Below are 26,205 nucleotides of genomic sequence, written 5' to 3' on the forward strand. Positions count from 1 at the left end.
TTGTAATACATATAGTGTATTTTCAATTAAACTATTGGCATACATTTTTACTGTTAGAAACGTTTTAATTTTTAGTTTTTGACTTCAGCATTAGTTAACTGTTCATGTACTTGTGTTGCATCTTCAATAGAATGCTGCAAGGAGATTATTGTCTTTAGTTAATAAAATCATTATTATTTATCACTATAATGAGAAGAAAATGAGAACATTTTAATTCCTCATGTGTAACTCACAAAAACACTTATTCTCCATCGTAATTGCACTATTAGAGGCATTGCAAAACACTGTGCCATGTGGATATATCTGTACTACCTAAAAATGTGAGTTCACTATACAGATGGTGTTATGTGTTACGCAGACAGTCAGTGATAGTCTGGATTTTAAGAGAATCTCCATATAAAGCTTTTGTTCCTCTGATGGATGCCTACTCGTTGGCATAAACCACCGCTTTGTAAATTCAGAACTTTGAGAGGGATAAACCTTCCTTTCCTCAGTACAACTCCACGGGAAACACGTGTCTGGGTTCTTTTTTGTCTGAAGAAGGTTGCAGTGAGTTGACCCCATTCAGCGGCAGGGCCCCCATGCAGCTGCTCACTCACTGCCTCTCCAGGGAGGGGGGAGAGAATCAGAAGGGCAAAAGTGAGAAGAACTCATGGGCCGAGTTAGACAGTCTAGTAAGTGAAAGGAAAACAAAGAAAAAGCCAGCAAGACATCAAAGGCAATCACACACTCCCTCCCACCAGCAGACAGTTGCCCAGCCAATCTCCAAGCAGTGGCTACTTTGGAAACACCCCCACCCCACGTTTTACTGCTGAGCATGATGTTACAGAGTATGGAATATCCCTTTGGTCAGTTGGGGGCAGCTGTCCCTCCTCTTGCCCACCCACAGCCTGCTCACTTGGGTGGCAGGTTGAGAAACTGAGAAAGCCTTGGTGGTGTACACGCTGTTCAGCAATAGCTAAAACATCAGTGTTTTAGCTGGTCACAATCCTAAAATGCAGCACCACATGGGCTGCTAGGAGGAGAACTCTGACCTGGCCAGACTTTGGTAGAAAAGGCAGTGCATTTTGAACTTGAGATTTAAAATAGTCTGGTTTATCTATTCTGTAGATACATTAATGCTTATTTTTTGTTTCTCTAACTGGATGAGGCTTATAAACAGAAATGCGCTGGATTATGACAGCTGTGTTTTAAAACAGGTACAGCATATACAGAGAAAAAACAGGTCATGGAGGATCAAAATGTTTTGAGAGAAGAAACTGGAATGAATGTGGCTAGAAAAATAGTGCTACAGGCTTCACTTATTAATGTGGATATAAAAAGGGAATAATGTAATAAGGAAATATGTTGGATGCTAGCATATGTGTGTGTGTGCAAAAGTATGTTGTATCTAGGCACATTTACGGATGATAAGCTACACATTTTAATATTAGTCATAGAATCATAGAGTGGCTTGGGTTGGAAGGGACCTTAAAAATCACCTAGTTCCAACCCCACTACCATGGGCAGGTACATCTTCTGCTAGACCCCATTTTAATGTACATTCCTGAGAGGTACACGCTTAGAACTCTGACATGTTTTACAGTCTATAAGTACTTTTTATTAAAAATTATATTTCTAATAAAAAAATAAGGTTTTTTTTTTTAATTTTCTTTGACACTGTATAATCCATGTTCATATTGAACTCCTGTTAATTCTTTGTTTGGTTTTTTTTTTCTCAGTAATGACTGAAGGTTAAATTCTCTTTTCAGTTGCTTTCAGAAAAATCTAGAGGAATTCAGGTCATTATGAACGGCTATATTTATTTGTTTATGTATGTCCTACATCACTGGGACGGAGGCTTTAGGTGAGCCTTAGGACTCAGGAGAAGAGAAAACATGGCTTTGCTGCCTATTGTTATGAAGTCAGCTTTCTATTTGCTTAAGGGTGGACAGGGATATGTCTGTCTGTCCATGTCTTCTGTCTCTTAAGCCTATAAAAGGCACTAAAGGGTTATTTAACTGAGCTATTCCAGATTCTCAGTGATGCAGTAGACACCAGAATGTGGATCAAACTGTGGGCTCCAGTATTATTTCTGAAGGGTTTAAAAAAGGTTTCTGGCTCAGGAAATTACAAACTTACTTTAACAATTAGCCATTTGCGCAAGATGTCTGTAATTTTGTATGTTCCAAAGTAACAGTAACTTTCTGTCCCTGAACGAGTGGCCAGTCACTATTGTATAATGCTTTTCGGTACCATGTCTAATGCTTTGGCACTACTTTTATTATGTCTGTAGTGTTAGTATAAATGAAGTACTGCAACAACTTCTTCTTCCATTGTAACTTTGTCCAGATTTTCTTCTTCAAAACCTGAGGGAGTACTTAAAAATACCATTGTGGGGATTTTTCATTTTGCATAATGAAGTCCCTACATGAATCCTAAGTGGAGAGTGTTTTTCTAAACTAATCTTAGAAATTAATCTTAGTGTTTAAAACAATGTAAGCAACTTGCAGTTCCTTTAACGTGAAACATTAGGGAGGATATATGAAGAAAAAAGAAAATCTTTATTTTTAGCTTGCTTTTAACTTCTGGTGTGTGTTAGGGACCTATAATTCAGGACTTAGTGAAGACAATTAACAAATCACACACACCCTCACCAATGTCTAAACATGGCTAGAAAAAGTAAAATATTAGTCTCGTTATCTGTACGGGGAATACTAATGCCTATAATTGGTCATTGTCTGACCCTTATATTTTTCTGTCCTGATAACTGTCAGCCTGGAAGCTAATTTTGTGTTTTTTTGTGAAATCTTTCAGTGGTGTTATCAGGGAGAGTGCGTACCTTTTGGCACTTGGCCCCAGAGCATAGATGGGGGTTGGGGTCCGTGGTCAATATGGGGAGAGTGCAGCAGGACCTGCGGGGGAGGAGTCTCCTCGTCTATAAGACACTGTGACAGTCCAGCGTAAGTAGCTAAAGTAAGCCGGAGCCAATAAAAAGACACATATGGAAATTATTCAAACCCGTAGTTTATGTTATCTGTAAAAATGTTTTGCTAGTTTGCCAACATTTTTCTTCAAAATAGCAGACAGAAAAACTTAAACAGGAGAAGTTCACTAGACGTACTTCTAACATTTTAATGTATCTTGTACAAGGTAAGATAGCTGGATTTATATTTAGCAGTAACTATAATGGATTTCCTTCTGTAATTTGCTGTTCGTGCAAAATATATTTAAATTATGCCTTAGACAGGTTCCTTTCTTAAGACATGTAAGATATTAAGTCCTCTAATGCTTGTCTATGATATAGAATAACTATTGCCAGTTAATTAGTAAAAAATCAGTATTTCCAAGCTTTTACATACAACTGCTTACATATAAACCATAGTATATTATGTGGCATACAATACATTTATATGCTGTCATGTCCAACACTCAGCTGTACTTTCCAACTGACTCTTAAAACAATTCAGCATCTTCTGTCCTTGCCACTACTCCCTGTTGGTCCATCTACTCTCTTTCAAGATGGGCCAACTTCTCCACTGCAGCTTGATCAGTTGTGTGTATCTGTACTGGTCTTGTCACCTGTCTGCTTTCCAGTGTCCTGAGCACTGTTCAGAGAAGGTCTGTCAGGTAAGTGCTCCTTTCTCTGTCACTAGCGCTTCATAGATGACGAATATTTGCTTATTTCTGTTCCCATTCTTTGCTAAATGAATCACTGCTTTTCTCTGTTGCTGCTTGCCATGGTCTGGATACCTCATCACAGCTATAGGTCATTGCAGAAGGATAGTTTTATTACTTCATACTTTGTTCTTATCATGTCCTGTAATCACTGTTTCCATCACAACTATTAGTTCTTAAGACCACTTTTTCTTGAAAACGTTAAGCTTTTTTCTTCTTTTAATGAAATTCCATTTTGTGGCTTTTGTCACTTTTTTCTTATCTTCTCCTCTCTGTAGACTTAGGTTCTTTACAGGCCAGGCTGTACATCAGCTTTCCACTGTGCTCTGCAGGACAGACACCATAATGTCACATTACTACTGCTTAAGGTGGTCTGTTCATCTCCTGTCATTAACAATAACGTATCAAATCTGGCAAACAGCACAACTTACTGAATGGCTTAAAAGGCAAAAATTATCCATATGCATCGATAACATGTCAGATTGTGTTACTGAGAGAATAATGCATTAATTATTTTTTTCACAGCAGTAGGTAAAAATGCTAGTGAAATGTTTGTTTGGAGAGTAAGTGATTCTTTAAGGTTTTTTAACTACTGTCAACGTGTATATGGGTTGGTATGCTGAAAAGTGCTTACATATTAAATGCTTGACAGTACAGCCAGCAAATGCATTTGGGGGGGCATGTCTTCATTAAGAAAAAAATTCCTTTTGGTTCAAGGGCAATGTTGCCTGGTTAAATATCTGTAATGTGGAAAATAATATTGATTTTCTTTTTAGTTAATTTTTTCATTTCTTTATTATAAAAAATTAAACAAACATCAAGTGTTTTTCCTTTCTGCTTTCAGGTTATGAGCCAAATAGCTGATGTCTGATTAATCTTCCATTTGAGTCAATGTTAATTCATTATTTGACCTCTGTTGGAAGATAGATAAGGCTTTTGAAGAGTTTGGGAATTTAAGAGCCAGTGTCTTATTCACACTAATAGAAACCTGCTTACTCTGGAGTTTCCTCAGATTTAATACTGCTTAATTCAAATCGGAATGGGATTCTTGAGCTAAAAAATGCAGTCTTCGCTGGCTCCAGTATTTAGCGGGCAGTATTTCTTCATTTTGTTGTATTTTCAAGTGTAACATGAGAAGATTAAAAAAAGAAATATCACATACGTTGTTTACACAATTCTCATTAGTTTTACAGAGCAAACAAATAATTTAAAACAATGGCTTTTTATTGTGTTCAAAATACAATGAAATTGTGTTGCTTGAAATGTATGCAAACTAGATTAATACTAGATGAGTGACAATTTTTAAGTGCCCACTATTGTTTTGTATCTGATCTAATTCAAGTCAATGCTGTAATTCTTATTAAATTAAATATTTTAAAATCTCACCTTAAAGCTCCCATGTACTTTTATTTATATAATGTATATGTCTTGAAGTATTTATATTAGTAATGCATTAGTATCGCTTATGAACTTGTGTTTTGACTAATACATATACTAACACATAAAATATGTTTTTCCAGGCCTTCAGGTGGAGGCAAATATTGTCTTGGAGAAAGGAAGCGGTATCGCTCCTGTAATACCGATGTAAGTAAATTTTGTTCCACTGTAAAAGTTTAATCAACTTGTCTGGTTTTCGTTTTAGCAGCAATGGGTGCATTTTTTCTCCCAGTTCAGAAAACTGTGCATTCTGCATTTTATTGGCGAACAGTCCTTTAGTGCACATCTATGTTTTAGGCACTCTATGTGTTTTGCTAAATGTTAGGATCCCTGTCTCAGTGTGATGCCCAGCTGGTGCCTTCACATTAAGGCCTGGAGTGAGTTCAACTTGAGCATCTATGTTAAAGGTGAACAAGGGGCATTCCAGATCAGAGCAAAAGTCTGTCTAGCCCAGTGTCTCGTCTCCCAGTAGCAGCCAATAGGGAAAAATTACAAACTCTTATAATGCCTAGGCATGACTTTTTCATGGATATACTGTATGACTTTCCAGAAGCTGGGTGTCTAAAGATTTCTTGAGCTCCATATCGTATCTATACTTCATTAAGTGCCACATATGGGATTATCCTCTATGAATCCACATTTAAATGCTCTTACTCTTTTCTTATACCTTCATTACTTCAAGTGCTAATGTGTTACACAATCCTCTTACACGTGCTATGAAAATGTGTTTCTTTTGGTGTGTTTTAAACCTGCTGTTTTGCCATTAGGTATCTGTTGGTTCTTGTATTACCAGAATGATCATGCAGTTTTACTTTAGAACTGTACCCATCAAATAATGAACTACCACTAAGGGGATGGGACAGACTATAAATGTGTAAAATCAAATCGTGAACCTAAATTACAAATTCAAGTAAGTTAAAAAGAGAACCAGAAAAAAGTCAACACCAATAATTTCACTAGTAATTTTACCAGTTAATAGAGCTACAAACATAAATAGGCTGTCATATTATTTTAGCTTCCAATATTTCTTAATTTTCTTCTTAATTCAAGAAGGTTCATAACAGTGGGAGAATCTGTACCTAAAGGTGTTGATTTACCTGTTTATCTTTTGATGTATTTCAGGAAAAAATACAAGGGTTAATATGCAGATTCCTTAAAAAAAAAATAAAAAATAATTAAAAAAAATCATTGTTTTTATGATGATTACTAATTATCATAAGTATTAGTTCTGCAAATTTCTCCATGGAGGCTATTCTCATTATTAGGCAGTATTACAAATTTCCAAATTAGAAATTACGTTCTTACTACTAATCACAGCTGCTCTGTTCACACAGCCAAGAAATGTGTTAGGCCTTCTGGCCACTGTTGTAAGAGCAGCTGAAGCTAAGCTGCTTGTCCAGTAGGAGCTGTAAAAATTTTCCAGTCATACAAGCTTCCAAATTGCAGTGGACCATTCTGAAACTTTGACAGTCGTACTTTTTTCTGTAGACGTGTGTTTTTGTGCTTGGCTGTCTTTATGCAGTTTTCATTTGAGTGGATCCAGCTTCTCAGATGATCCACTGTAATTAATTCACCTTTCTCTTTATTTTCCCTCCAATAGTCTTTTTTTAATTTGAAGAGTTCATAAGCACGGAATGATTTCATAGTTCCAAATCACAAAGGAAAATGTTGAGTGACATTGAGTGTGTTTCTTATTCTTAGAATTGATAGGAAATCCACCTTTTAATTCACCAAGTAATTGATGATTCCTCACTGAAACCTGTCTGTTGAAATCTGTCAGTAAATTCTTAATAAATTTAATGTATGTTTTACAGAACTATTACAGGTTCATTTCTTCTTTTTTTTTTTTTTTAATCGGGATGTTGTGTACTAGTTAAGTGCCTTACCAAAACCTTGGCATATTCCATTATCTTTTTAATTTAACTAGGGATTCTAAAAAGTTTTAGTTGATAGAACCTATTCTTATACAAAATACTGATTTGTATTATTATTTATCTTTCTTTTAAACCTGTATCAGTCAAGTCTCTGCAAACTTTTCTGTTTATTTGGTCTTGATATCAGGCAAATTATAACCTAGCATATTCTGTTTGTCCTTTTCAAATAATGACCTTTTTGCGTTAGTACTGTTCCAGTTTGATCATACAGTCTTAAGATTTGTTACAAAATTCACATTGGCACACAGGAGCCCTCCTCCATTTACTCTTTTGAGGACCTCCGTGAGGTAATTGTCCAGGCATTTTTATTTAAAATGTTTATCTTCAGTAGATATTATTTAGCTTCTGCCATGCTAACTAGTATACAAGGAGGTTTGCATAATATGTAATCCTGCTTCCTCACAAATAAACAACAATTTTTTAATGCTTTATTATTAACAGTCATACCTTAGCTACTTAGTGATACCGTTGAAATGCTGGTAGGATATGTTCTATTATTGTCAGACACTTTTCAGACAGTTTTATTCTTAGCTGGTTTTGCTTCTCTTTTTCTTTCTTTGTTTATTGCTGAGAGGAGGCCTGCAGGGTCACAGAAGGAACCTCTGTGAGATGTCTGAGGCGGCCGTTCAGGCTATTCCGTGGCTCAAGGGCAAAATCAATTGTTATTAAACCATTCTTAACTGATGGTTAAGAAGCTGATCTGTTTTGAAATACCTCCCATCCAAGGATTCTACCATATCCTTACAGTCAGGATGGTTTTCATAAAACACAGCGTATGTTTGCTGATCCTTTTAAGACCCTCACTTACTCCTTCACCAGCAGGGAGACAGCTGATAATATTCTTTCTGTGGGAGCCTTTCCTGTGTTTGCAGCCTACTATCATGTCTCAGTCTTCTTTACACTAGACAGTCTCTGTGTTCAAAGCCTTTGGGATCCCAGTAGTACACATCTTGAAGCGTGGTGCCCAAACCTCTGCACAGGATTCTAGCTGAGGCCTGTCAGAGGTAAGTATAACTTTGAACATAGTCTGTCATCTTAGTGGTGGGATTCCATTTATTTCAGTACTGTGTTCATTTTTATTACAAGGAGTGACTATATGTATTTAGTCTGTGTTGATCCATAATGTCCAAATCCCTTTCTTAAGGGCTGCTGTTTAGGAATTGTTTCCTTAGTTTCTGCTTGGACAGTTGATTGTTCCTACTCAAGTGTAGTAATTTGCATCCATTCCTTTATTTCAAACCGCTGCTCCAATTTATCAAAATCTTTTGAAATTATAGTCTTCGATTCTGAAGTGTTCATTCCCTTCCTATACTCTGATTTTAATAATTTAAACAACATAGTGGAAAGGAAACAACATTTTGTTGTCTAGGTCTTAAAAACAAATCTTGAACAATTGCAGACTTTGGCCAGGCAATTTGGAAATGCCCTTCTTACACTATGATAGTGAATCATTTTTTTAGCGTGTTTTTTTGGGGATGGTTTTCCATTGCAAAAACATATTGGTAATTAAAGAAGTTTAAATTTACTGCTTTAATGGTTTTGATGGTTGGAGTCTATTTCTTTCATAGTAATATTTAGGGCTTTACATAGGTAAGAACTGCTGAGATTAGTAGATTTTGTTTCAAGATTTATGATACTCCTTAGTGCTTGAAATTTTTAATGGAATGGTATGTTTGATTTATGTAAGCATTAAGAGCATGCAAATCTTGCAAATCTGTCATTGTTTTGATGAATAAATATGTTGTTTGTACATCTTTTCTGTTGAAGTTTATTTTGCAGTGTCAACATTCATCGTCCATCTGTAATTTTCAATGTAGCACTCCCTAAAGCTCCTACTATTCATAAACAAAAAAAAAAAGATTAATATATCTTTTACTTCATTTTTCTTTCAAAGATGAGTTCATTCTGTTGTCCTTTCTTTTGATCACTTTAATTCTTTGGAAACAGCACACACACTCCTACTAAGCATATTTCTCATCAAGCACTTCCAAAGCCATATATGACTTCTTAATTCAAAAGGCATCTGCTAAACGTTGAGATCAGCAGAAAAGAACATTACCTAATGAGTTCTGGAAACAAAAGGGATTGTAGAAAGAACACAGTCATCAGAAACTTATTTTCTACCACAACCCACACTATCTCTAACAAAAATATCAGTATTTTTCCAACAAAAATATGTTTAATTTAAAAAAAAAATACAAAATGCTAATAGAATTGCTAGACACATAATTACTCAAAGTAACTCATCTGATTTAAAATGTGTAGGATGTGATGCATGATTTAATACACGTCTAAAACTGTAAAAGCCTCCTAATTTTTTACATACAGTAAAAAACATATTTTGCTTACAAGTTCTGTGAATGGTTTATCTACATAAAAGCATGAGTGTATACATACCATTTAAAGAATCTTGTTCTTCAGACTTTTGTCTTAGTAGAATGTAGGCAAATGTTTTTTGTTGGTTCCTTCCACTGTGCATACATTCACAGGTATTGTTTGTTGCTTTTGTAATTCTAATATTTTCAAGACTATTTTTTCTTACATGCATTCATGTGAGGAGCTGTATCTTTGAACAGTCCGAGTTTTAACTGTCACCCTTCTGGCCATGTTTATCATCTTCTGTGAGGTGTAGTATAGCCCTTTGTTAATAGGAGACACAGTGAGTTCAAATAGTGAAGTCTGCCTGACTTTAAGCTCCAAGATAAAACAGATTTCTGTGAGATAAGATGTTTGGTATCATGTCAATGTTGGTTCAATGATTCGTTAACACTCTTTAGACAATTTATTTTTGCTTCAGTCTTAAAATTTTTTGTTTTCATTAAGTCAATGCTTTTTTTACACTCAAAAATTTAATTATTTCATTATTTTCTTCTCAGGACCTTTAGGCATGATTTTAAATTCTTGTACATTTGTTAGATTCCTACCTCATGATTTGCAGTCTTAAAGAGCATTTGGAAACACAAGCAGCCTGTTGCTTGACAAGAATTATCCATGTACTATAACTGCATGAAAAAAGAGAAATAGATTACCCAGTAAAGAGAAGCAGTTACTGCACATTTACCTTGGGAAGAGAGTAAATACACAAAGATACAGTGCAAAAAGCTGACATTTTGTAAATGCATATTGTAGTTTATCTTGCAGTAATAGTTTTGCATTTCTGTACCTATAGTTTTCAGACTTATAGGACGCCAGGTGAAGGGACTTCAGTGATCATCTGGGCCCATCTTTCTTGGCCAAAGCATGTTCTAGACAAGATGGCTTAGCACCCTCTCCAGCTGAATCTTAAAAGTGTCCAATCTTAGGGAATCCATCACTTCCCCGAGGAGCTTATTGCAATGATTGTTCTCATGGTAAAAATTTTTCCTCTGGTGCCCAATCGGAATCTCCCCAGGAGTAACTTGTACCCATTACCTCTTGTCTTTTCTATGTGACTCCTTGTAAGGAGGTAGTCTCCATCTTCATGGTCACAAGTTCTCCCCTAAGCCATCTCTTCTGAAGGCTGAACGAGCCCAGTTCTCCCAGCTTTTTCTCCTACAGCAGGCTTGTCTGTGCTTTGATCAGCTTTGTGGCCCTTCTCTAGATCCTGTCCAACCTGTCTGCATCTTTTCTTATATAGCAGGGACCAAAACTGAATTCAGTATTCCAGGTGTGGCCTGACAAATGCCGAATGCAATAACGACTTACTTATCTCTGCTGGTGATGCCCTCGTTGATGCAACCCCAGCATCCTGCTGGCTTTCTTTGCTGCAGCAGCACACTGTTTGCTCTTACTGAGCTTGTTGTCTACCAGGACCCCTAGGTCCCTTTCCACAAAACGGCTCCCCAGATGGGTTGATGTCAGCTTGTGCTGCACTCCTAGATTATGTTTTCCCAGGTGCAAAACCTTACATTTGCCTTTGTTGAACTTCATTAGGTTCATGTCTTCCAGCCTGTGAAGGTCTTCCTGCAGGGTGGCTCTCCCTTCTGAAGTGTCCACCTCCCCACTCAGTTTGGTATCATCAGCAGACTTCAGGGTACACTTGACCTCATCATCCAGATCACTTAGGAAGATACTAAACATTGTTGGACCCAATATCGATCCCTGGCCACCCCACTTGACAGGTTGACAGTTTTATAAAGAGCCTTTTACCACACTGTGCGTGTGGCCTGTCAGCCAGCTGCCCATCCACCACGCAGACCACTTGTCTAGACCGTAACACCTCAGTTTCTGTAGGAGAAGGCTGTGGGAAACCTATCAAAAGCGTTGGAGAAGTCTTGGTAGTCAATGTCCACAGCTCACCCCATATCAACTGAGCAGGTTACTTTATTGTAGAAGATGGTCACATTTGTCAAGCATGATTTTGAGCGCATTACGTGAGGTCATAGTTTTACTTTCATTCAGGTATTAATGAGATAGTAAACAAGGTACGAAAATTATGTGGCAGCAACAACAAATTTTTAAGTTGCGTTTTGTGCTTCAGATCACAGAATGTTCAGGTTTCAGGCTGTCATTTGGTAACGGCAGTCTTGAGAAGGACTGCCTGAAAACTTTACTGATTCCGCCTGAAAGCTGGATTCAGACTAATGATTTGGTCAAAGAGCAAGACCCTGAGATGAGGGTATTCACTGAGAGGACTTAGCCACTAAAATGGAAACCTACTTTATTGGAAAGATCACCAAATCTGCCTCTGGATTGATGGATTTGCATTTTTAGAGCCAAAGACACCACATTATGTAAAAGCTTTGATATCATAGAATATATTAGTTTGTGAAATTTATTTAACATAACTTACAGTGTAGGAAACCAGGATTTAATCTGCAGGACTACCAAAACCAGAAAAAATATCAAAAAAGCAGGAATGCTGTGTGAAAGGGGCTTTGCTTCCACAGTTCCTTTAGCTGCTCCCAGGTATTCCCAGCTTTGTCTGCTTTTGTTGTCAGCGGTGAGATTACAGACTATGCATACTTTTGTGTAGTTGGTTTTCTGTCAGGCTGCTAGAACTGTGTTCAAGAAGAAAAGAGGATACAAACTGGGTTTTTTAGCAGTTTAAGTTGTTACAAAAACTGAATTGGTATTTAATAGGTTAAAAGAAGGATTTTTCTTTGCTTGCAAGGGGACCTCCAGAGTTCATCATATTAGGGCTCCTCTTGCTCAAACCTCAAACTGGTTGCCCAGGATCATGTCCAAATGGCTTTTGAATATCTTCAAAGAGGGAGATTCCACCACCTCTTTGGGCAAACTCACAAGCGCTTGGTCACCCTCACAGTAAAAAAATGTTTCATGATGTTCAGTAGGAGCCTGTGTCTCCATTTGTGTGCCTTTCCTCTGGGTGAATCACTGGGCACCACTGGAGAGAGTCTGGTTCCATCTTCTTCACACCCTTCCTTCAAATGTTAGTACAAATGGATGAGATCCCCTGCTGAACTTGAACAGTCCCCAGCTCTCTCAGCCTTTCCTCACATGAGAGTTGCTCCAGGCCCTTCGTGGCCCTTGGTTGGTCTGTCTTCAGCATAGCCATGTCTCTCTTGTACTGAGGAGCCCAGAACTGAACACAGGACTTCAGGTGTGACCTCAGCAGTGCTGGGTAGAGAGGACGGACCACCTTTCCAGCTGGTTGGCCACCAGCATGTATTGGGGCATGGGGTTGATCCTGCCTAGGTGCAGGACTTTGCGCTTCTCCTTGTTGAACTTCCATGAGATTCCTGCGGGCCCATTTTTCCAGCCTGTCAAGGTCCCTCTGGGCAGCAGCACAACCCTCTGGCCTTATCAACCACTCCTCTCTGTTTTGTGTTATCAGCAAACTTCTTGAGGGTATACTTTTCCCCTTTATTCAGATCATTTATGAAGTGATCTTACTGCTTCAAAACGCATCCAAGATCACCATCAAACAAGATAAATAAGACTACATCTCAGAGATCAGATTGCAAGTAATTTTTTTAAGAATATAAATATGGAAGTCTTGATCCTTCTTTACTAATCTTTGTGTTTTATTGTTTTGTCCTGGTATAACTACTTAGAAAAAAGATTTCCCATGGTGGGTGATTTAATTAACTTGTGAGGGGAACTTGGTGCAGTAAAATACCAGCCATGTAGATTAGTACTTTAAGCAAGTGGGACTGAAGAATAGGGTGTAGTGACCAGTATAGGATTCCAACTCAAGCTTTGAGGTGACTCAAGACTGATCCTTCTGCTGCCTAGAGAATATGACACAAAGAGGCAAATTTCATTTGTGTTGCTATTTAAAAAACTTCTAAAATTTTTCATTATTTTATTTGTATGGTTATTTCTTATTCTCGCTCTTACCTGAAGGATTGGTGAGTTCAAGTAGTTACAGTGCTTTTTTTTTCACCAGTAAATGTATTACATTCAAAAATATATTTTTAATTAGAAAGAGATAATAATAGAGTGAGTTATAAAGAAAATTTAAATTCTGTCTGATGTTCATTATTTTAATTTGTATTGCAACAGCTTCAAAACTGGTAAAAATTTTCTAGTTTCTGAATCATATTGCAGTGGGCTGGCTGTTATAAGAGTTTGATTAATGTATACTGAGAACCATAATTATTATGTTAATATTTGCATTGTGCAGTAAATTTTTATCATCTGTGTTTATAGAGGTCATTTTATTTGAATGCATTTCAGATTCCTGAACAGTGCTAACTGGCTTAGATACATAGGAAGACCAGTAAGACTGTCATAAAATGAACTCTTCTGTTCCTCATAAAACAGCAGTATTTATTAACACCTCTGGTTTCTGTCAAATTCTCTTCTCTTTCAGTGTAAAAATGATTTTAATATGTATTTCCAATACTTTGATGCAGCTTGAAATTTTGACAGGTACTTAAGCATTGATAACAATGCTTAATGTGCTGTCTTAATTCTGGGTGTATTCAAGGTTAGTTGTAATAATTATTTTGAACCTACTGATGAATAATGAGTAATTCTTTCTGAGATGAATTTCACTTACATCTACCCTTATTCCAAGTAAAAAAGATACTTTACAGTTTTTTAATTGCAATGCAAAGTAATGAAAATTTAAAAGTTTTTATTTCTTCATGCTTGGAGACTGGTAGAAATCAGAGCCAAACATGGTATCTATTCTCATTCTCAGCCTTAAAACAATGCTTTTGTCAAGTCTGCAAGTAAGCAAAGGTGATAGACCTCTCTATAAAGTGTTTTGATTTTTTTCTTGATGCCTTAATAACATGTCTTCAGTACAGCTGCTTAGTACAGTATAACTGAGCATACAAATCTTAGTAAATTTATTTTTAATTTTTTCAGGTGTTTTTAATGTGTGTTTATAAGGCAGTAGCTGATGGGTTGATTATGGAGCATAGCTTGATGTGATTCTAGTTGTCCAGTTTTATGGAAACTGTTATATAACAATTAATTTTGTTTAAATTACTTCAGTTACTCCATGCCAGCCTGACTGCAAAATAGACACTTCAGCTGTAAAACAGTAAAGCAAGTTCCAGAATCAGAGCCACAAGACAAAGCAGGGAACCACTGGCTAGTCTCTTGCATGATTACGTTATCAATATAAGCATGTATGCATTTTCTTTTACGTTAATATTTGGAAGAATGTCACATTTTTTGTCTTTCTTCTTTCAGCCATGTCCTTCAGGGGCCCGTGATTTTCGAGAAAAGCAGTGTGCAGATTTTGACAATATGCCTTTCCGAGGAAAGTATTATAACTGGAAACCCTACACTGGAGGTAATGGTTAGCTTTGTATAAATGTTATCATATGTGAAGTCTTCAAAATTATATAAATGTTATATAGAGAGTAATGTTTGTGAATAGAATGTTTTGATTAAAATTTAATGAGCTAAGTTTGCTAAGCTTGTACTTTTGTCAGTTTCTGAAAATCTTGCAGAAGAGCCATCTCTATATTCTGTTAAGAGTTTTGTTTTACTGTGAAGGGGACTAAGCATCGTAGTGACTCCACTTTTAAAATATGCAGCCCTTTTCCACCTGCAGTTGCAATAGAATTAGAAATTCCATAGGTGATCTGTAAGTGCCTGTCATGCTACAGTGATGCATACAGTATAAAAAAATCTCACAATGAATTTTCCTTTGTTAACATCAGAATACTAGGAAAAGGAGAAATAAGTGAAAGCATTCATAAGAGTATTTAAAGACTACTTCACTAGAATAATTATTTATAATTGCACTGTGCAATAAAAGGGTATTTTGCAGCAGGGAAAAGGACTGTAATTTCTGTTTCTCTTTCAGACAGTTTAATCAAGTTTAGTTAATTTTCTGCCATTGTTCAAAGTTCTTAGGTTACCCTTTTTTTATTTTGTTTTTTACTGTTGTAAACTCTAGTGAATAAGTCTGTGTTTTCCCTTGTGGTACTGTATTTTATTGACTTGAATAGTTTTACTCTCAGTTTTTTAGATTAGAAGCCTAAAAATTATCATTGTGGTCACATGGTCTGATCTGTAGTGGAATTCAATAGGACTAAATTCATAACTGAAACAGTCTGATCTTGGGTTTGAAATTTACCCTGATTTACTTCCAGGATTACATTTTCTTGTTATTCTTGTTTTTCGAATGATGAAGTGGTATCCCTAATGTTTTAAATTGTTCAATAATCATTAGGGTTGTATAACATAATGGAATCGTTACGGAGCCAGCCAACCTTGCTGTATCTTACTAAGGGAATTAATCTTTTTTGCAAGAAAGAAGAGTCAAGTAGAGAAATCAATAAAGGGGAGTTAAATAAAGTGTATAGTTTATATGTGTCAGGTATGAGATAAGATTATAAATTTCAGATCTGTATGCATATATATTTTTAACTAATTGTTAACTTTTCGAGATTTCTGTTGGGTTTTTTTTTCGTTCGTTTTTGTTGTCCAGGTGGGGTTAAACCATGTGCATTAAACTGCTTGGCTGAAGGTTATAATTTTTACACTGAACGTGCTCCTGCGGTAATAGATGGGACTCAGTGCAATGCTGATTCACTGGATATCTGTATCAATGGAGAATGCAAGGTTACAAATGTTTTATGAAGTACTTATGGATTACTTTGTTGTGTCTGCTATCTCCTGCATTTAATTACGATACTTGTTTGTTATTATATGAAATGGGAGTGTTGACAGGTCAAGTTTTCAATGAAAGAGTAAGATTGAGACAAAAGGATAAAAAATATTGCATAAATTAGACAAATCATTTGAATTGCAGTAGCTTCTCACAGGCATTCATAGAATCCTTCTTTTTGTCGTCTTTTTTCTTGCTTTGTGTTTCCTCTTGGAGAACCAATGAAAGGGGCAACAGGAGATCAACAGCATCCTTGAGATGTTCCAAGGCCTGTTCAGTCATTCCAATTAGAACACCACTCTGGCTGAAAAACAGTGAATGTGAACAAACTAATCTGGTTCTCTCTGACTAGTTCATCCTGTTGCAAACAGTTCTGCTGTTAATTTAATTGAAACAGAAAGTTGTCACTATTGCTCTGTAGTTCTAATGACACAAGTATTTGCCATGTACTAAAAATCTGGTTATGTAAGTTTTCTATAGAACTGCATTACATGAATTTAAATAGGATTGGAGGTCTGTGCTGTATTTTTTACGTACATCCCACTGCTTCTTCAGTTTAGCAAAGTGTTTAATCACATACTTAAGTATAGGCATCTGAACAGTGCTGGTGACTAGAAAATTTGTTTAAAACTATTTTTTTAAAAAACCACTAACGTAACTAAAGCTTAACCCAATGCTTAAGTTCTTTGCTAAACTGAGGGCTAAAGATGTATGTTTATTGAATAACATGATGAGATCAAAAGCATTTGCCATGTATTGGCAAACTAACCAAAAACAAATCTGGGGAGTTCTGATGTAGTTTATACATAAGAAGATCTTAGTAGTTTTGAGAAATCTTTTAAAACTAATAGTCAGACTAAATCTCAAGTTGAGAATAAGCTGTGTTATTAATTTGGGTCTCTGACATATTGGTGGATCAGATTCAAAATTGTAAACAATTCAAATAATACTACTTTGTCAATTACTTAAAGTATTTTAACTTCCCTTATGACCTATGTATTACCTGTTTATAATAAGTTACAGGGAGTTAATCTTTGTTCACTGTACATAGATTTCTGAAGTACATAATCAGAAATGTAAGGTACTTTTAATGATCAGTTACAGACACCTCTTTTTTCCAGAGTCTTTTGAATCCTGTTTAATACATACAGCATGTAATATGGCCTTTCACTAAGTTTCATTCTGCATTCATTCTTACAGTGTAGTCAATTTACACTTCACATTGAAACTTGTGAAAATAATTGCAAGTTTTGCCTGGAGGATGTGGGTATATGTTCTATGAAGCTGTAAATGCCTTTAGGACTGATAATATTATTTATACTGCATACATGTTTAAGGAACACGCTGCAAATGTTTATCTTGACAAGGGAATATAGATGTAACACAGTTAATGGTTGTAATATTAAGTAAAAACATCACTAATCGTTCATTGGTAACTGTATTAACTAAATTGTTTGTAAAACATTGAGATCCCTTCCTGAAAGTCACAGTAGAAATAGAAGGTACTTGCTGATCAAGATTTGGTAACAACCCAGAATGTGGATTGTTCTTTTTTTTTTTTTTCTTCCTCTGGTAAGTGAAAACCCACTTACTGTAACAGCTATCAAAACAGTAGATAAAAAGAACTGAATATCTCCAACTTGAGAGAAACACTTCAAAAAAGTTATTAAGATAGTGGTGCAAGGCCATCATCCTGTTAAAATATTTTTTCTTATCTGTTCTCAGCATGTAGGTTGTGATAATATTTTGGGGTCTGATGCTAAGGAAGATAGATGTCGTGTTTGCGGAGGAGATGGGAGTACATGTGAAGCCATTGAAGGTTTCTTCAATGATTCATTACCCAGAGGAGGTATGCATATATATGTTCGTTCTATTGCACAATGCATTTAGATCACTTCTTAGCAAATAACAGTGCTGCATTGATTTCCAGCATGGCATAGCTGTTGGACATTCACTTTGACTCCTTTTGCCTCGTTTCCTTTTACTGTATTAGTGGGTTTGATGTCAAATAAAACAGCGTTTCATTACTGAATACTTTGTTTTCATGGTCTCATATGCACTTAAAGAAGTGGGTGGGGGTTTAAAATTATTATTTAGTTATAGTGGTATAGTAAGGGTAGTGTTGTATGTGAATTTAATGTGTGTGGCAGAATTTGACATTTAGTCATACATGAAATTTTAAAATAGAAGGAATTCAGAAATGTCTCTAAAGTTTATCTTATTAAGAACTCGGGAAATGTATATGGGTGATTAGTTTAAAGCCTAGCTCAAAAAAGGTAATATTAGCATTGCAATCTTAGTATTGTCAGTTTGGGGCTCCCAAATACAGAAGAAAGATTGATGCACTGGAGTGAGTTCAGTTCAGTGATGGGCCACTAAGATTATTGGGGTTTGGAGCACTTGCCCCTCTCTGAGAAAAGGCTGAGAGAACTGGGCTTATTTAGCCTGGAGAAGGCGTGGTTTGTGGGGATCTAGTATCAGCCTTCCAATACCTGTGAGGAGGTTATGGAGAAGATAGAGCCAGGCTCTTCACAGTAGTAGTTACATGGTGGGAGAAGGGACAGTGGCTATAAACTGAAACAAGACACCTGATGACCAAATGGAAGGAAAAACTTTTTCCCAAGGAGGGCAGTCCAGGAGAGGGTCAGGTTGCCCAGAAAGCTTGTACAGTTTCTATCTTTGGAGTTTCTTACTACCCAGCAGGGTAAAGTGCTGAGTAACTTGACCTGATCTCCTAGCTGATGCTGCTTGTAGCAGGTTTGACCAAATGGCTTTCAAATGTCTTCTCCAACATGAATTATCCTATGATCGATCCTAAGGTCATTTTATATGTTAATTTCCTTGATACACTGTTGAAAAGACTGTATTAGCACTTAGCACACAGTCAGGAATTCCTTTTTTTAAGTTCTTGCTATCACTTTCAAATCTTTGGATGAAATTTATTCTTTTCCTCTATATCATGTGAAATAAAATGTTCAAGTACATTTGAATCCCATCTGTCATAGTAACTTTTATTAGTAAATAATTTATTAATGTTTAATTTAATGACTAATACTTGTCAACATAAACAAATTTACCTTTGTTTTATAGGCTATATGGAAGTGATTCAAATTCCAAGAGGTTCTGTGCACATTGAAGTAAGAGAAGTGGCAGTGTCAAAGAATTACATTGGTAAGACCATGGCTGAAATCACAGACTGTTACTAAGTCAGAGATTATGTTGTGATTTGAAGGTACATTTTCTGGTCTGGCCAAACCATACACATAGTAGAAGCAGCAGAGGAAATTTTTAGCTGTTAATATTAGATTGTGATCAGACAGTTCCAGCAGTTGGTTAGGATGTATTCTTCTGAATGCAGCTAATAAAATACACGGTGATTCTTCCTTGTCCACTCAGTGCAAAATCAAGTCAATTTCATTATAGTTACAGTGTCAGACCTGACCTGAAGTGGATGAGGAACATTCAAGTGATGTACTCTCCCACTTTGGGGTAGTATCTTCCATCTGGGAAGTCTCTGATCTTGGGGGCTTACGCTGTTTTAAAACTTTATTTTGTTCTTGGAATGATTATTCAACAGCCATAGTTACTGAAATGCTAAGAATACTGTCTCCTCATCTTCAAACGGTTTAATGTAATAATTCCACAGTATTTCTGTGTTGCTGTGTTGTAGGGACTAAATGCCATCCCTATTGAATGATAAGGAAAATGAGCTGCAGAAAAACTAGGTGCTTATTTGAGGTCATTCAGAGAGCCTGTTGTGAACCACAGAATTAAATCTAAATTCCCAAATAATTATGCCTTTCTTTAAAGACTGTGTTAAATTTGATTTCTGTTTTTTTAATACTGATATGTACAAGTTTGGCTTCATTGAACTCAAGACAACGTGCATTTCTGGAATTCCCTGTACCCTATTTTGCATAGCAGTCAGTTCACAGTAGTGCAAGAAACCCATTTATTTAGTCAAAAGTAGATTACAGAGCTGATTAGTTGTACAGCAAACTAACGGAATAACACAACCAAAAGCTATTGCCTGTTAGGCTAAACAGTGGATGACAAGCCTACTTTTGTCACTCTGTACTCTATGTAGTTGATATATATAACATTAACATGTTGTAAAGGAATATGATGCCTGTAAGTGTGTGTTAGAAGGGCAACTGTCCTCCTGGATACATTAATTCCTAAGCTGATTATATTGATAATAAAAGTACCTTTTACTGTTGGATGCCTTCATCCTGCCTGCCCCTACCCTTTTGTAGTTCAGCAGTTAATCAGTCTCCTTCTATTCTGTGGGAATAACAACACTGGTACTCCAGGAGTAGAGTGCTTACTATTTTTTCAGCATCACATTCCCATGGTCTCTCCCCTATGTCAAAATATACTGTGGGTAAGGTTGCCCATATATCCTATACTGACATTTCAAACAGATGTCGTGGGAGAGAGGCACACAGTGCATCCTATCACTGTCATTTTCTGCTAAGAACTATTCCATGGGCAGCTGAAAACCAGAACAAATAAGATAACTCTTAGCTACTACAAATAATTTTGTTATTCCTCTGTATCATAAGCAGAGGAAAGTGATTTGGAAAAGCATTTAGATTGGCACCATCTGTATAAAATGAATGAAAAATGTAATTTTTTGGCTTAAATAAAAAATACAACTTCATTGGTATTTAATCTGGCCAGAGATCTAAACCTGTAAAGCGGTACATAAACACTTTTTAATGTGCTTGTCACAATTTTGAGGAGTTTTCTGAGTTTCAGGCTCTCTCCTTGCTATTCTGCTTCATGCCACAGCAGCCCTGACTACACAATTGGGGGATTCCTGTCCTTCACTGGTTTCTTCTGTTTCCAACATTCACAGGTGCCATTGGATCCTAACGACAGTTAATCTTTCTAAGTTGCAGGGTCCTTTTCATTTTATCCATTTCATCACATTTATCCATTTCATCACAAAGGGATTCTTTGTTCTCTGAGTGTGAATCAGATCACTACTTTAGGATCACCAATTTCTTGGGAAAGCAAGGCTTCAAATTTTTCTGCTGCCTTAAAAGAACCATACAATCAGAGTGATAGTTAAAAGTTAGTTTATTACGTTAAAATACATACATCAAGGGTATTATGGGTATTTCTTTAGTGGCAGTATCAACTTCACAGCTCCTTCCCTGTCTTTGTATAGAGTTCACTTTGTTTTCCAGGACTTTTGTTTTTGTGGCCACAGTGTGAATGAGATTAGAGAACTGATTCCGCTCATTTACACATATTACTATGTTTTGTTTTGCATGCACTGCTGCCAGATATGTGACCACAGCCTAAGAAATCAGTTTCTCCTTTCAGAAATACACAAAAAAATGGAAGAATAGAACCTTCTTCCTTGGTAGCTGTCACATGGACTTCAAAGTTTCTTCTTTTCAGTTTGCAGGCTTTCAAACTAACTTGCAGCAAACATCCCATGGTTCCTTAAACTAAGATCCAGTTCTTTTACAAGCCATGGCCTCAAATTTAGGCTGCTATTAGACATTTCGTGATTCAGTTAGCTCAGTCAACACCTGTCATCCGTCCCCCTGTCTCTGGCTGTCATTTCTGCACCAGTTATTGCTCCTAGTGTTGTGAAAGTAAAAGCACATTTTTGCAGCTGTATAAATAATTCAGTATTTTGCACTGAGCTGTCCAGCAAATAACTCCAAATAACAGCAAAAAAACCCAAAACTGCCTGTTTTCCAGGCTGCTGAAAAAAACATGTATTTAGTAATGCTGTTACCTTCCTGTAAATGGCTTGATCCAGGGTGACATCTTCCCTTATAATCCCCTTACACAACAGGGTGTTGTGTGCTAATTTTCTGTGGGCTTCCTGTAATGTCAAGTTCCCATGAACTATTTGATGAGGACACTAACTTGTTCCTTCTGTCTTACATGCTAATAGTAGTATGCCACTGTGTCATCGTTGTCATGTAATTATATCATTGGAATGCTGTTTACAACAGTGTGGTTTTCACCTATGTGTAACAGCTGAAATTAGGTAAATCTATTTACAGAATGCAAATGCATCTTTCTTTGACAGGTAAAAAATTAATGGCTTTGCTTCTGGATATACATTAGTTGAAGTGTATATAGAATACATACAATTGGTAGCATATAATTTCACAATTATTAATTATGTAAACATGTATGAGGATGTTTAATTCTCTTGTGCTTATTTGTATGTCTCATTTGTAGTTGTTTATGTGTCTCAAATAATACAGTAATTCAATATTTGCTCTTGGTAGATACTAGATATACTGACAAGAAAACATTTGGGATTGAGTGGCACAGTATGAGAGACTTCAGTATGTGTTGGTAGCTTTGGAAGGCCCTACAAATTTCTTTTAAATAAGCTAGATTTTATAAAAGCAGGACGGATAGATGTTTTGGCTATGTGCAATAGGACCATCGATAAAACAAAATTCTGATGTTCATCCGTAACATAGTTATTTTATATACCTATGCAAAATAGATAAACAGTGAAGTACTGTTCCTTTCTTTTAGTACAGTACTGCTTGCAATTTGTCTTGGTCTCCTACATTCACTTTTTAAAAAATCTCCTTCTTGTACTACAAAGCCTATATAGACAATAAGGAATCGGAATTACTTTGAGAATTCCAGGTAAATGAATGTGTCAGAGCTAGTTTCTTCTACATGAGTGTTTCCAAAGTAAATCCAGAGAAGTCAGTGGAGTAAGATGTATGCTCTGGAAAGACATTCCTTTTCAGGCCTTATGGTGCTGATGGAAATGGTTACTAATACCTGCCAAATGTGGTTGTCACCAGCAGAACCATACCACCTCTCCAACTGTCTCCTGCTCATATGAATGCTGTCTGATCAGTTTTAGAAAATTCGAGCATCATTGAGACATTTTCCCTAACTGTTTAAGGTAAACCATCTGTCCACACAGATGAAGTTGAGAATAAAACTTGATGGTAAATTATCTTATTCCTTATGATTGTGACGTTTGTTGCCTATCTAGTAAAGTCAATTATTTGTCTCGAAAATGACATGGCTGTTTGACCACGTATTTCCAACCATTATTTTCCCTTTAAGAACATATGTTATTTAAAGTAAACACGAATGCTGAATAACTGTAATCTTCACCTAAAGTCAAGAAGTCAGTATCTAATTAACAGAACTATTCACCTTAAAACACAAAGACAGTTTTGTATTTAGAAATGTATTTTAATATAGTTGAGCAATATAAATCCCTGAATAATATCTGCTTGCCCAGCCTAATTAGTTGGTTAGCTAAGAAATTTGATGTATCTATAGTGCTTTTATGGTTTAAGGCTGTAAAATAGGAATAATACAATATTTTATCAAATTAAGTAGCTATCATTTGGGTTTGTAGTAGAAATATCTATATATCTTGTCTCTATATATAAGGTATAGATTTTATGTATATAAAACACCTATATGTAAGCTATCTATCTATCTATATATAACCCCAGTGGACTAAGGCAGCAAAGCAAGAAGTGATTGGCACCATATGTCAGACTCAATGTTCCTTCTCTTTTTTTTTTGTCTGCACATTATCTGAGATACCCTATCCTATGCCCCAACTTCTTAATCTAAAAATTATGTTGGTAATTGATTATACATTTAAGACCTACATATATCTTATGTAGAACAGCATCCATTGCACATGGTCTCAATTTTAAAGTTACATTTATTTATTTTATATATCTATATATTGATTTGAAGTTATATTGCAAGTTGCATGAGGCATTCTGTTTTGTTCCATATAGCATCTGCATGTTGAAATCTGAAAAGTGTATCTGCACATTGAAGATTATTGCAGAGGAATATGGTCAAACTGCACAAGGGATATTTTGACAATAAAGAAAAGACTTTACATTGCTTGAAAAAATCATGTCATGGAGCTGAAGCTCATGTACTTCTAACAGATTAGTAGATTAATTTGCAATGGCTTCTCCATTATAAATGCTGCTTCCAATTTTTAGGTGGCTTGTATTTTTTTTTAAGCTTTAAAATCTGAAGAGGATGACTACTATATTAATGGTGCCTGGACTATTGACTGGCCAAGGAAATTTGATGTTGCTGGAACAGCTTTCCATTACAAGAGGCCAACAGATGAACCAGAGTCTTTGGAAGCACTGGGCCCTACTTCAGAAAATCTCATAGTCATGGTAAAGTTGTAATTAATGTATTTCTGAAATTTGAAATATGTATTCATGTTCTGAGAAAAGCAAAGGCCATGAATGAAATCAAAATAAGTTGTGTTTTCAAAGACCATACAGCCTGCCTAGCTGCAGCTTTGCATTTATGTTTTAACACAGCTTTACCTTTCAAAATTGGCAAACATTGTGGTAAGCAAAAATAAAGTCAGAAGAGCACCAGGAAATGCCACAGGAAATGCCCCATCTCTGTTAAGTGTCGTTCAGCATAACGGTAGCTTAAATTGCGTGTGGGACATACATTGTACCTCTGCATACTGCTGATACATGGAAGGGTTGAGATACAGCATGACAGTTCCTGACAGTTCTGTGCTTGTCAGTGGGTTTAAGCCTAGCCTGAGTGTGAAGTATACTCTTGCCACAACAAGAGTATCGTGATCTGACCCATGTTAAACTGTGTTGCTGTGACATACATTGCTCTGAACAGATAGCACAAAATGTGAGAACATAATAGAAGGTGAGGCTGGGATCCTGGTACCCTGTCTCTGAGAGCAGCAATAGTGAGCCTGCTGTTGTGCTACTGTGTTGAGAAGTATAAAACCAAGGTGATGCTTGCCCAGTGTATTCTGCCAGCTGCCAGATTTGCAGTCCAGGGATTGCTTGAGCCAGATGGAGTATTTTTGTGTATAGAATGATTGTTGAGTGGATAGTCACATTTTAGGCAGCATTTTCAAACACCCAAATCCTATTTTCTCTTTCTGTAGGTGTGGATAAGCTAAATAATCCATATGGAATGAGTTACACAATGATTATAGTGCCTTTTCTTATTCAGCCCATGCCACTGACTTTTTTACTTAAAAGTTCTCTGCTCTTTTCTCTGATGGAGATGGGCAGATATGCCTTTGAAAAATTTCACAGAAGATAGATGTGTCAGATCGCTGCATCTAACATGATATACATTATTAGCAACAGAAAGAAAATGTTTGATATAGATTCAAAAGGGTAGTGTTGGACAGGTGGTGTGTGGAAGTGCAGTTCACTTTAGGTTAGACAAAAACTCATGGTGATTGTTGCACTTCTGTCTGTATCACCTGCAGTGATGTGGCTGCAGCAAGAGTTTTGATTACTCCTTTCAAGGAAGCACAGGTGTGATTCCACCAAGCTAATGCTATTGGCTGTTGCATTAGGAGAAAACAATGATCTCAGCAAGTCTGTTGCTGTTACTATTATTACTGTTACTATAGTCACTGAAAGTGCAAATAATGGCAGAGCTAGGTTCTGTTGTGTGGGTTGCTCCTCGCAAGATTTCCATGAGGACTGTTGCATGTTTGCACAGTAATGCCCTTAACCAACTTTGACCTTGCATAATTATTCAATTATCAAGTTAATTCCCATTAAGACATTAATTTTATGAAAACTGGCTTTTTAGAACAATTATGTCAAGAATAAAGAACTGACAAGTTAGGGGGAGAAGACAAAGCTCACCTTAGACAGCAATGCTTTTCTTTTGTATATGTTTTAAAAGTTAATCCAGTTCTTTTGGGAATACCTAAAAGAACTACTGTGGCTTCCCTTATTACTTTTTTCCCTTCCGCAGGACTTAACATATACTTAGATTAAATGTCACTGTAGTTGCCCTCTGCTTGCCTGTTTTAATGGTATAACCAGTTGTTTTCAACTACAGATTCTGCTACAGGAACAAAATTTGGGTATAAGGTATAAATTCAATGTTCCCATCTCTCGCACTGGCAGTGGAGACAATGAAGTTGGCTTTGCATGGAATCACCTGCCTTGGTCAGAATGTTCTGCCACTTGTGCTGGAGGTAAGACACCAGGCAGACAAGCTACAGGGTAAACTGAATTGCAAGATACACTTTACATAATTATCTAGGTAACTAATTGAAAACGTTTCTTTCAGACATGCCTCAACCTTACTGTAGTGAAAACATTCATTTTCTCACAACAGATTTTGTTTTCCAGTACATTTAATATGTTG

General features: G+C 36.4%; 1 protein-coding gene across 1 annotated transcript in view; it reads left to right on the forward strand.

The window, feature by feature from the left end:
* Positions 1 to 26,205, forward strand: part of ADAMTS6 (ADAM metallopeptidase with thrombospondin type 1 motif 6) — a 153,961-nt gene that overhangs the window by 95,750 nt on the left and 32,006 nt on the right. Inside the window, exons 13-20 of the mRNA XM_037374274.1 lie at positions 2,797 to 2,942; positions 5,178 to 5,241; positions 14,619 to 14,721; positions 15,868 to 16,001; positions 17,773 to 17,896; positions 19,138 to 19,218; positions 24,058 to 24,221; positions 25,894 to 26,032. Of these exons, the coding sequence (XP_037230171.1) occupies positions 2,797 to 2,942; positions 5,178 to 5,241; positions 14,619 to 14,721; positions 15,868 to 16,001; positions 17,773 to 17,896; positions 19,138 to 19,218; positions 24,058 to 24,221; positions 25,894 to 26,032 (955 nt within the window). The remainder of the gene's footprint in view (positions 1 to 2,796; positions 2,943 to 5,177; positions 5,242 to 14,618; positions 14,722 to 15,867; positions 16,002 to 17,772; positions 17,897 to 19,137; positions 19,219 to 24,057; positions 24,222 to 25,893; positions 26,033 to 26,205) is intronic.

Source organism: Falco rusticolus, chromosome Z (assembly GCF_015220075.1).
Source record: "Falco rusticolus isolate bFalRus1 chromosome Z, bFalRus1.pri, whole genome shotgun sequence".
Classification (NCBI taxonomy): Eukaryota; Metazoa; Chordata; class Aves; order Falconiformes; family Falconidae; genus Falco; species Falco rusticolus.